The sequence below is a fragment of the Typopeltis vanoorti genome, chromosome 15 (genome assembly GCF_054136105.1).
Source record: "Typopeltis vanoorti isolate ZY-2024b chromosome 15, IOZ_Tvanoo_1.0, whole genome shotgun sequence".
Classification (NCBI taxonomy): Eukaryota; Metazoa; Arthropoda; class Arachnida; order Uropygi; family Thelyphonidae; genus Typopeltis; species Typopeltis vanoorti.
The window spans coordinates 27,641,839-27,655,170 of record NC_143563.1 but is presented as its reverse complement, the minus strand read 5'-3'; the positions used below and the strand labels follow the sequence as shown (position 1 = coordinate 27,655,170).

The window sequence follows — 13,332 nt, the reverse complement described above, 5'->3', positions numbered from 1 at the left end:
TTTACAAAGATGACCCTTGGGACAGTGACATTTCAATAAGAAAGTCGATACCATTGTGAATAATGAAACAATCAGTCCGTTAATTACCAAGGTATAAGAGTTTTCCACATTTCACTTGAAAAGTCCTAATACATGCTATTTTCCAAGGATAAAATTATTTTATATAAGTATTGTGAATAAATACTAATATGGGAATGATTAATTTGCAGGTAATGCTCATTGATCTAAATAGTATTAGTGCCTATATTTTCATCCACAAAAATTATAAATAGAAGTTGTTAAAAAGAGAAATAGGTTTATTAAACAACAATTCTTGAAAACAAACAATCATGGATCACATTTTTCTAAAAAACAAACAAAAAAAAGACACAAACAAACAATTACATTTCTTACATAAAAATCACATTCAACATATAAGATTAATTCTTAAGGCTTATTTACTTTGCTGAATTTTTTATTCACAAATTCTATTATAATTTCATCAATGGGCAGTTGTTTTAATATTTCACTTTCTATAGGAAGTACTGATAAAGGTGATAATTTTGATTGAGATAATCCAGATCGCAAATGAATTTTATACTATTTAATGTTGAAAGTGCTCATTCACCTTCTGCATTCATCCCCGAAATTGATAAGTAAATTCAAAGTGCAATATTTGTATTTGTGAAGCCAGATTTCATTGAATTTGTGCTGACAATAATTCTGAAACTGTTTTACACTCTGGAAAATTTTAAAAATAATGAAAATTCATCCACAAAAGAATCTTCTAAATCTTGATTATATATGTGGACTAGAGTCTTTGCTTTGGAAACAGTTACGCTTTCTGACATTGATTTGTCAATAAGAAAGTCAAATCTGTCTTAAAGAGAATTATAGGCAGCTCATCCTTTATTGGGCTCCTTTATTAATCTGTCTGTAATTGGATAAAACACTTGAATTCAAAATTTATTTGAGGGATTCAGATTATTGATTGTTGTCCAACTACAGTGATCCCTTTGATTGTAATCACAGAATACAACCAATGTCATAATGCGCCACACAGTACATCTGACCCGAAACAATCAAATTGTCATGACATGATTGGCGATTTTTCAAAAATTCAAAAATCGCCAGCATACATTATTAAATTACATTAATAATTTTAAGCATGAATTTTTTTTTTAAAGCATACAATTTTCTCGTCTATGATACATTAATCTTTTTAGCTTTGTGCTCTTCCCCACATTACCACATCCCATATTAAAATATGAGGAGGAAAGGATGTGCAAAGGAATCAGAAAAATTTTTAACTTCTAGTTTTTAACGGATGTGCACATTTTGAGGTCTATAGAGGTTAGAAGGAGTGACATTTCAAAGATTTGTGGCATCCAGTAATAGTAACTTATTGGAAATAATATCACAAGGCTTCTCTTCTTTCCCAATTGGTCATGTGTGAAATGTTGAACTATTACATTTTAATTTCACTAGGCAATGTTAGGTAGTTCTTCTAAGTTTAATATTATTAGTAATAGATGCTTTTAGATCTTCTTTGCTTTGCTATTAGTTTTCATTTATGAGAAAATATTATAAGCAATTTTGTTTTTTAAATTTCAAATATGATTCTTTATAGCTCTGGTAACTCTGTTGCAGAAGAGATAAATATAACTGAAGAATCAGTCACAACAAATGTCCCAGAAGATATTGCAGTTAGTAGATCAAAGACAAGGTGAGATGATTTAATATTGCTACAGAAGCATCATGTACACACATGCATGCACACACCATTCTTGATCATAACTGGAATAGACATTCTTCAGATTTGCATGATGTTTGTATACAGATATTACAAAAATTTGATCCCATAATGTTTGCAGCATAGATTCAAATCATTAAAGATACCTGTGGAATAATTATAAATAACAAAATTACACAATAACTACAGTAATATACTTTAATGAAAGTACAAATGTTTTGCACTGAAAATAGTAGTAGATCATCAGTGTATAGAAACAAGTAAACCAAAGAACAGGAATACTAGGTACATACAACAATCAGTTTATCAATTAAAAACAGTTTTCGCTAGAAATTAATATTAATAAATAATATGAAAACTATTTTTGATGTTTACATAAAATGAGAATCTCCCAAACTTATGGGAGAGAGAGAGACAATCATTCCAATCCAGGTTAGGCAGATGTAAAAGGGCTTCACAACTTGCTTTGAAAAGGCATTCATATTTAAAACTGCTTCTGGAGAAGAAAAGTTGAGTTGCCTTCATCTACAGGCTAAGTTATGCACTTGCAGATGATCTGTTCTCTCCTGATATCTCTCAACTATTTAGTCATTGTCTCAACTCAAATTATTTCTGATGGAATGGGAAAATCTACAAACAACTAATCTAGCCTTGCAATGGAAACCCTTTATATCCTCCATGTTCTGACTTATTCATGGAAAACTTTGAAAAAGATTTCCTGTTATCTATAAAACCCAAACCGTCACTTTTATGGAGGTATGTAGATGACATATTTCATCATCATCATCATCAAATTCCTGCCATGTAACCTCAAGGGGTGTACAAGATATGATAGTACTACATGAAAAAATTACATCATTACTAACTTCCTATCTACCATTTTCTTCCAAATCAGTCTGTTACTTGTCAAGACTCCAACATTATCAGATCTTATATTTCTATCGTCTAAGGCACTTTGTATCGTATCAATCCACCTATATCTTGGTCTTCCTCTGGGTCATTTTCCTGCCAACCTAGCAGAGAACACTTGTTTTGCTAATCTTATCTCTCCCATTCTATTTAAGTGACTATACCACCTGAGAGGAGCTCTGCTAATGCATTCTTGGATGCTAACAATGTCAAGTTCTTTCCTAATATCCTCGTTTTTAATATGATATTGCCATTGATGCCATCTGTTCATGCCTCTAATCTTTCTCAGGACTCTCATATCTGCAGTCTGTAGTCTTTGATCAAGTGTTTTACTTCTGACCCAGCTCTCAGATCCATAAGTTAAAACTGGTTTGAACACTGTCTTGTATACAGCTAATTTAGTGTTCCGACTAATTTCTCTCTTATTCCATATGAATTTATTCAATTGGCTTCCCACCATAACAGCTTTGCTGATTCTGTTGTCTATTTCCATATTTAATTTACCATCTCCACTAAAAATCGTGCCTAAGAAGCTGAAATGTTTTACTTGTTCCACAGGTTCTCCATTCACAACACAGTTGACATTTTCAGTGATTCTGCCTATTTTCATTGTCTTTGTCTTTTTATTGCTGACCTTCATACCATATCTATTACAACAGTTATTCGATTTAGTCAGAGAATCTTGCAGACTTGTAGCGGATTTATTTAGAAGTATAACATCATCCGCATAAAGCAAAGAGCTGACATTAACATCTCCAATTTTGATATCATGTTTAATACCACTTTCCTTCATAATGTGATCCATATAGATAATGAATAACAGAGGGGATAATGTACATCCTTGTCTCACACCAGATTTAACATTAAACCATCTTCCTGTACTTCCTTCAATTCTAACTGCTGACTTACAACTCAAATAAAGACTAAGTATTGCTCGATATATTTCCCCATTGACACCATATAACTGCAGTGTATTGAATAGCTTCTCTCTTGGCACCTTGTCATATGCCTTTTCCAAATCGACAAAACTTAAATACAGAGCTTTGTTATATTCCCATACTTTCCCAACTATTTGTCGCAAAGTGAAGATTCAATAGGAAAATACCTCTGTAATTCTCACATGCAGTTTTATTTCCCTTTTTATATATGGGTACTATGAGAGCTCTACTCCAATCATCGGGAATTCGTCCCTCTGTCCAGGCTTTCTGAACTATGCAGTGCAGCCACTGTAAGACTTTTATACCACCACACTTCAGCATTTCTGGTCAAATATCATCTACTCCTGCTGCCTTTCCACATTTCAAGCCTTTGATGGCTTTTTCTACTTCAAGTATGGATATATATTCCTGACTGCATGCCTGGTCAGTGTTTTTTACCACTGTGCTGTCATTGCTGCTCGTTTCATTTAGCAGTTTTTCAAAGTAATTACTCCATACTTCAAGGATATCTTTTTCTCTTGTTTTCATGTCACCTTTATCATCTCTAACTCCTTTTACAGCACTCTTTCCTCCATTCCTAAGCTTCTTCAACAACCTCCAGAATATTTTGCCACCTTCTTGATATTTATTTTCTATATTCTTGCCAAAGTCCTCCCATGACTTTTGTTTAGCTAGTTTTACACAGTGTTTAGCATTCTTGCATCTCTATACATATTTAGAATCTGGAAATACAGTGTGGCTGAGTTACACAATTTTCTTTCATCTATTAAATTCACTTTAGAATTTGAAAATGAAAGAAAAATTACCTTTCCTGGATGTTTTCATTTAAAAAAAAATATATGAAAAAAAACAGGAGGATTCTCTCTCTTAGTCTATACTCTAAGCCCACTCATTCAGGTTATCATCATTTCACCATATATTGCAAAAATTAGGTATTATACATACACTAAAAAAAAAGGGCAATCTCTATTACAAGAGATGAAGAAACACTAAAAGAAGAATTACATTCTCTTCTCCAGCTATTGGGGAGCAATGGATAATCTAAGAAAATGGTACAAATACTATTCTCTACCAGTTCTCCACAACAGATCCCTGACATTCACTATAGCGCCTTGGTTTTCATCCCTTATATTGGCAAACTTTCTCTCAAAATCACCAATCTCGTGGCATAAGAGTGGCTTTCAAGCCCATTGTGACACTATATGAGCTCTGTTATGTTCACCTAAGGATCACAACCCTTTCAACAAACATCCTGGAGTTTACAATATTCCTTATTCTTTGTGGCCTTGATTATGTAAGGCAAACATCTAGAAGTTTGGAAATTAGACAAAAAAAAGTGCATATTGGAGACATTAATAACAACAGAGAAGACAGCTCAGGCCTAGCTTTCTACTTCTCCCACACTCACCAAAATATTGAATGGGACTTACATAGAAGTTGCAACAACTTCAGTGTTTCAGTGTTTCTTATTAAATCTTTCCACACATATCAGACTTCAACTTTTCTGCCAACTATCATGCATGCTCACTTAACAATGACTGATCCATGCCAGCTTCTATGCTCCATGTATTTCTGTGTTTTTACTTTTATGTAATGGTTCCTACAAGTTCAGATTTAGTTATGTAATGGTTCATGTTTACCGCTTATTGTATACTTTTTGTTCTTCCTGACCTAGAAGAAGCCACTAGTATGTCTGACAAAACTAGTTTGCTTAATTAACTATATTACGACCTATTAATCCCAATCTCCATACATAATTTTCTCTTAGTTTTTCTCGTTTGTTCACATGAATTTGATTCTTACCTTGGACCATCTCTTCTCGACCCTGCTAATAATCTCTTGCCGCATCTGTAACTTTTTGATTTCATGCTTTGTGTTGTGAAGGATAACATGCAAGTATGTGTTATTTCCTTATTTAGGTCCATCGTTCTCTTGTATTTCCATTCTATCATCAATATTGTTTACTCTATTAACATTTGCTTCGTTCTCACTACTCAACTGGTACTCGCTCTCGAAACACTTAATAGATATTTGCCTACCAATTTCACTCTCCTTCAATAAATCCTTCACATTTCACAATGAATACATCTCACATACATAAACACACGCACACAGAGTGCGCTGTACAAAATCATATTAAAAAAAAAGTTTATTTACAATCTAAGTAACTCAGTCAATCACACATCCATTTAAAACATAAACTACAATGAGTTAAGCTAATATTATTAACTAAAATATGAAAAAAATGACTTTCTTTTGGCAGTGCTAATAACAACACAACACATGCAATACACTACTTCGTAGCTAATCTGAATGTTATTCATCGGTAGGATAACTGGAATGCAGAATTAAGGTAACTATCAAGAAAGCTATTCTCTTTATTAATCAAAATTATTAATGCTTCAATCAATGAGAAATGAGCACATTGCCACCAACTTTCTACTGTAATGAATAGAAAATCTTCCATGACATAATAAATTATTCTTTATTGCTAAATATGGGATAACATGATAATTTCTGTCAATGAAGACATTTCCTTTATACCCCCACTTCCATGACTTTTTTTTTCAAAATTATTAATGCTTCAATCAGTAAGGAATGGAGCACATTACCACCAACTTTCTACTATAATAAATAGAAAATCTTCCATGACATAATAAATTATTCTTTATTGCTAAAGATTATTGGGATTACTGAGACATGGTTGACAGAAGAGGATATAATAACAAGAATAGAAGTAGCAGGGTACAGCAGTTTTTGGCAGGATAGGAGGGGAAAGCGTAGTGGTGGTGGTTGTGGAGTACTGCTTATGGTAAGTGAAGACTTATGTCCTCTAAGAGTGGAGGCTTTGGAAGACGGTGACACTAATGATTTTGAAAGCATATAGCATGAGGTAGAGGTGGACAAGACAGAATATTTAGTGGGGTGTTGCTAGACAAAGGAGCACAGATGGTGGAGACCAGTAGATGTTTAGACAGTTGAGCTTGGCAAGTAAGTGCAAGAAGAATTATTGTTATGGGATATTTTAACTACAACAGTATAAATTAGGGAGAGGGAGATGCATGTAGCAATAAGAGAATGGAATTTCTAGAATTCTTGAGGGACAAATGTCTTAGGCAACATGTAATAGAGGGAACAAGAGGTGCAAGAGTTTTGGATTTGGTCATAGCATCAGAAAGGTTGATAATAACTGAGATGACTTCTCTCCCACCAGTTGGAGAGAGTGACCATATGGTTTTGACTTGAAAGAAGAATAGACATGCAGGAGTATCAAAGAGACAGGAATGTATGTGGAATTATAAAGCAGGTGATTATAATAGTCTTATACGTCAACTTGGGGAAGTTTCATGGAGGGATGAATTGGAAGGACAGGATATCATTAGTGCTTGGGAAATTGTGAAGGAATATTTGTTAGCAACAATAGTAAGCTGTATTCCATGAGTGAAGAACAGGACACAATTTGGAGTAAAGTGGATGACAAACATTATTAAACAGGAACTACATTGCGAAAAAGAGGCTATGGAAGAGATATAAGGAGACAGGTGAAGAGAAGATGCATGAAGAATATAAGACACAGGCCAGGAGAGTGACTAGTATGGTAAGGAAGGCGAAATTGGAATATGAGAAGAGATTGGCCCTAAGATCCAAAGAAAATCCTAGGGAATTTTTTAGCCATGTGGGCAGTAGGAGGAGAAATGACTGTGGAAGAATAACATTGTGGGATAAAAATGTGAATAGAGTGACTGATGCAGAGGACATAGTGGAATTGTTCAATGAACACACTATTGGAATATTTCATCCTGGAGGAGTAAATTTTAATACTAGAGGGATAGGGTAGGTTCGAGGTTTAGAGGTGCAGGAGGAGAGTGTGTTCCAAATACTGAGTACTCTGGATGTCAGTAAAGCTGTGGGACTGGATGGTATTTCACCACGAAGTTTGAGAGAATGTGCTAAAGAACTGACAGCTCTTTTGACTTGGCTTTTCAATGAAAGTCAACAGGAAAGGTGCCCATGGAATGGAAGATAGTGCCATTGCATAAGGGTGGTAGCAGACTGGAAGTGTCTAATTATAGGCCAGTTTGTGTGTCATGAGTAGTTAGTAAGATCTTGGAGAAAGTAGTGAGGGACCACATATAGCATTGGGCAGATGAGGGTAATGTTATCAGTGAGAGTCAACATGGATTTGTGAAGGGGCGCTCTTGTTTTAGCAATATGCTAGCCTTTTATGATAAAGTTACAAGAGCATTAGATGAGGGAAAGGCATATACTACCATTTTCTTGGACTTAGCGAAGGCATTTGACAGGGCGCCACATGATAAGCTGATATTTAAGTTGCCGCACATGAGTCTAGATGTCAGGTTGGTCAACTGGATTCAGGATTGGCTGTCTGATAGGTATCAGAGAGTTGTGTATGGTTAGGTAGTTTCAAGGAGGCAGAGGATTACAAGTGGGGTCCCACAGGGCTCAGTACTGGGACCTATATTGTTTAACCGTTATGTCAATGACAATGTCAGTGGATTGCAGGGAGATATTCAGTTGTTTGTAGATGATGCGAAGCTGGGAAAGATTATTAGTAATAGTGCAGATGTGGTAGCCCTGTAAGAGGATTTGAATAAACTAGATGAATGGGAAGCAAATGAATGGGAGGGTCTCGGTTTAATGCAGCAAAATGTAGGGTCTTGAGGTTTGGGACACAATGATGGGATGCTGCATACTCTATTGGAGGAGCTATGTTGGAGGAAGTAGGGGAGACAAGAGATCTGGGGTTGATGATTGATAGAAACATGAAATTTAGGGGACATATTGCAAAGGTGGTGGAGGTAACATAGGAGATTGCTGCTATAATGAGAGGGACACTGACCTGTAGAGATAAGATTTATCGTTCCATTGTATAAGCCTCTGTTCAGACCACACTTAGACTATTGTTCTCAGATTTGGTCCTCAGAATTTGAAGGGGATAAATTAACTGTGGAAAGGGTACAAAGGTGGATAACAAAGATGGTTTCAGGACTGTACAATGTTAGTTATGAGGATCAGCTGAGGGAATGTGGACTGCAGAGTTTGGTGGATAGAAGAAGGGGAGGTGATCTGATTGAGACTTTTAAACTGTTGGGAGGTGGTTACAGGATTGACACTGGGGAATTCTTTCGTTTGGTTGAACGGCAGGAAGGAGTGATGACAAGGGCCATCCCTGGAAATTATGAAAGGAAACTGTGAGAAAGAGCGTGAAGAGTGGTTTCTTTGCATGGAGGGTGGTTGAACCATGCAATGCATTACCTGATGGAGTGGTGAGAGCGAGAATGGTCAATGAGTTTAAGGCAGTGGTTCTCAAACTTTTTGAAGTCGGTGCACATTTAAAATCCTACAAATAATTGTAGGCGCACTATATACAAATTTCTGAGAAATATGTTATAATAATTAAGTCAAATATTACAGAAAAAAAAATAATGTGATAAAAAAATAATAAAATGAAACCTACCTTAAGTTTATTCATTCTTGTGTTTATGAGAAACATGAGCCTGATGTGTCCTAGCGATTGCTTCAATGTTTGGGCACATATTTGAAAGATAAACTCATTTCCTTGTCAATACATTGAAGAGTTTCTCTCTTTTTACACTTAATTGTGGTGAGGGTAGAAAATCCTAATTCACATAAATATGATGTTGAAAATTGTAGTAAAATGTTCAAAGCTTTTTTAGATATTGACACATATTCTTCTTTTATAGAAATCCAAAAGGCTTCAAGAGACAATTCCTTATGTTTAATCATCAATCCACAATCAGTGAATATAGCTGCCAGTTCTTCTTCTTCTGTTAATGTTAAACCAAAATCACTTGAAGTTTCCATAAATGGGTTTCTAATCCAATCATATTGTTCAGTGTTAAGTGATGGAAAATAAGAACTCAGTTTTTCTTCTAAACTTGTTAAATGTTCAGCTATTATTGGAAGTGTTTCATTTATGCAAGTGTTACTTACCAATGGAAACATTTCCAAATTATCTTCAACAGCTTTTCTTTTCCAAATCTGTAGTTTTCTCTGAAACGCTTTCATTTTGTCAGTGGATGTGAGAATATTTTCTTCTTTCCCTTGCATGCTAGTATTCAAAATATTGAGCTGCTGAAATATATCAGCCAAATACTGTAACCTGGTAATCCAAAATTCACACCAAAGGAGGTTACAAAAATGTAATTGTTTCATCTCTTCAAAAAATGCAAGAAGTTCTTGTCGTAGCTCATGTACACGGGTAAGTACTTTCCCCCTTGACAGCCACCTCACCTCAGTTTGTAAAAGCAGCCATCTGTGTTGTGAATCCATATCGATACAAAGCTTTTCGAATAAACGCGATTTGACTGGTCTTGTTTTAATAAAGTTTACCATCTGAACAACTTGATCTAAAACTTCTCTTAATTTTTCTCCCAATGTTTTTGCCATCAAGGCCTCCCTATGAAGAAAGCAGTGAGTTATGATTACATTCTCATTTTTTTTTTTTACAAAAGATGTAAGGCCCTTAACACGGCCTACCATGGAAGGGGCTCCATCTGTACAAATGCCTACACACGACTTCCATGTTTACTGCCATTTATCAAGATAGCTATTCAAAATGTTAAAAACCTCCTCACCTTTTGTAGACACACTTAATTCTTTGCAAAAAAGAAACTGATTTACTATTTGATCTTCATTAATAAAACGCACGAATGCTAAGAATTGCTCCTTGTTGGTAATGACTGTTTACTCATCAACTTGCAATGTAAAATTTGAATACTAAAGTTTATTACTGCATACATTTTTCTCGATATCAGAAGACATTTCTATAATACGCCTGTGAACTGTATCATTGGACAGGAGAATCTTGCTTATTTTCATTGCTGCTTCATTTCCTAGCATTGTCATCACCATTTTTCTGCATGCAGGCAAACAATCTCTTGAAAAAACTTACAGATTTATCATGTAAATTAGAGTGTATAGTTTTAAAAGGTTTATTCAATTGACTAGGAAGCAATGATTCATTTGCCATTTTACATCCACATACTAAACATAGCGGCACTTAACTTTTGCTCACTTCCAGAATCTGATTCTTCAATATCACACTTCTTTTTGAGAAATCTTTCCATTTTATTTGGGTCTGAAAATAAGTAATATGCACATAACATCCACTTCCAACACTTTTAAAATAGGTATTATATACAACAAGAATAAACCATATTCTTGTTCTCTTTGCAAGAAAAACCGCTGTTAGTTAACATAATAATGATGTGTTGACAAAAAGAGCAGTATATCCGTAATGAGAAGGTATAATAGAGTAACTATGTTTATTTTTATATCTGGACAGATATTTCTCTCGAATACCACAGGGCACACCTGGAAATCTTCTAGGGTGCACCCTTTGAGAACCACTGGTTTAAGGAGTGGTATGATAGACATTGTGTTTCCTAGGAGGGACCTCCCACGATGAGTCTTGATAGACTTTGTGTTTCTTAGGAAGGACCTCCTGCAATGAGTCTTTTGACTCCATGGATGCCTGAATAATAATAATAATAAATATGGGATAACATGATAATATCTGTCAATGAAGATATTTCCTTTATATCCCCACTTCCATGACTTTTGGTAGGATATTGTTTACATGATGTACAATCTGAAAACATTAGAATTGTAAAACTGTTGAAAAAGTTTGTTATTCATTATAACTTGCATATTCATAAATAAATAGATTCATAGATTTTTTGTAGAATTGAAGTGCAACAAAATCGATATGGTTCAAAGCCAGATACTATGGTCATAATCTGATTATAATCTCATAATCTGATTTTGCCTTCCTTACCATACTGGTCGCCTTTCAACTTATATCCCTTCACAACATTTTGTATTTTTGTAGCTCATGTTTAATGATACTAGTGATTCAACTAACTCCTACCTGATTTACCCTCATGACCATGGGTGTACAGTGTGATATTGTTTCCTCCAGATATCCCTTGACGACACACTCAAAACACACCAGATAATCCAACACACCGTGAACTTATCTTTCCCTAGCAGAACTTCATGCCATCGTACTGCTTCAACGTACCTCTTAAGTATATTATAATCACCTGCCTTATAGTTCCACATATACCCTTTCTGAACTGTAATTTCCATGTTTTGCTATATCCCTAGTCAACACTACATGATCACTTTCCCCATTTAGAGCCACCTTAGTTAGGGACAGCTTTTGAGCTTATGATAGGATCCAAGTCCTCTCTGTCACATTCTGTTTCAAGTAATTATCTTTATGTAAATACTTAAATTCCATATCCTTCCTACCACGTGATCTTTCCTCCTTCCAATCTAGGTCTTTGAAGTTGAAGTCTCCCATAAGAATTACTCAACTTGCACTCACTGTACTAATCTGCTGATGCACGTCTTCCACATCATTCCTGTCACCTTCTGGACCTATAGCAGGAACCAGTTTTATATTCCATCCGATTGACCTCGATCTCACATCAGATTGACTTCAACTGCTATCTGCACAATTGACTTTAGTCTTGTTGGCTGTAATTCATCTGCTATCATCAGCAGTTCCTCCACCTCGTCTTGTCTGCTCTATTATCCCTGAAAATACTAAATCCATCATATTCTTTCCCTGTAACTATGTTATCTGCTGTTAACCAAGTCTCATTAATACCTTTACATCCTGAATTGACTGCTACATTCAATATTATTGCCTGCGAGACTAGATTCCACATTTTTTGTTCATTTATGCACATTTGCTTCATGGGTGCCTTCGCACACATGACTGCGTCTGCTGTAATTGCTTTAGTTTCTTGACTTTGTGCTTCTACACTCTCAGTGAACAAAGCTCTCTTGAAACAACTAACTCCAAATCTATTTAAGTGCAATCCATCAACACAGCATTATACAAATCTTTCCATCCCTCAAACTCAGACCTAGGTCCACAAAACTGCATCATTTGTTATCATTGTTGTTCTTTTTTGCTTCTAGCAACTCTTTCACATCTTCCCTCATAAAATATTTCTCATCTCTCAGGTCATTGGTTCCAACCAAATCAATCAATTCTTTCACCTTCCCTTTCTGCATTCTGACAGCATTGTTAATATTATTAATTTTCGCACCAGGGAAACAAGATTTTTAGTGCATTCATGAAGAACTCCCATTATTATAGAATCACCATAAATAATTATTTGCTTACGCTCATTCTCTTGATAATTCTTACAGTTTTCTTTTCGGCATCAGATCTCTAGTTTTTTTCTGTTTTTAGTTGCACTTTGTCCTATACAGTTTCTTTATTCAGGTCCTCTATGTTCTCTTGAACTTCTGCTATGCACTCTTGGGAGTATCACTGATATTTACATTTTCCAGTCCTGTATCAATGCTCTATCCTACAATCACATAATTTGCTCTCTCCTCATTCACTTTCAAAGCATTTATTACACAGTCTCTCACCAGTTTAAATCCCTTTCCACAAATTTTACACATCATAAAATCATGCAAATTTAGCTCACTCAACAAAAACATCTTGGTTGCCATTGTTCCGCTATTCATAGGTGCCATACCCACAATATATCTAATTTAAGGACATATAACATTTGACTTATGTCTAAATAACTCAGTCTATCTCACACACTTATAAAACAATAAATACAATAAACTATCTTAGTATTATTAACAAAAATTTGAAAAAAATTATTTATCTATAGACATTGGTTGTCCATACTTCCCAAAATCTAATGTGAAATACAAACCCGATAAGTGCAA

At 35.0% G+C, this 13,332-nt stretch overlaps 1 protein-coding gene across 2 annotated transcripts in view; it reads left to right on the top strand.

Moving 5' to 3' along the window:
• Nucleotides 1–13,332, top strand: part of LOC150098544 (uncharacterized) — a 610,245-nt gene that overhangs the window by 497,957 nt on the left and 98,956 nt on the right. For both annotated transcript variants that reach the window (XM_090405300.1, XM_090405297.1), the window contains exon 31: nucleotides 1,610–1,705. In XM_090405300.1, coding sequence (XP_090261426.1) covers nucleotides 1,610–1,705 — 96 coding nt within the window. The remainder of the gene's footprint in view (nucleotides 1–1,609; nucleotides 1,706–13,332) is intronic.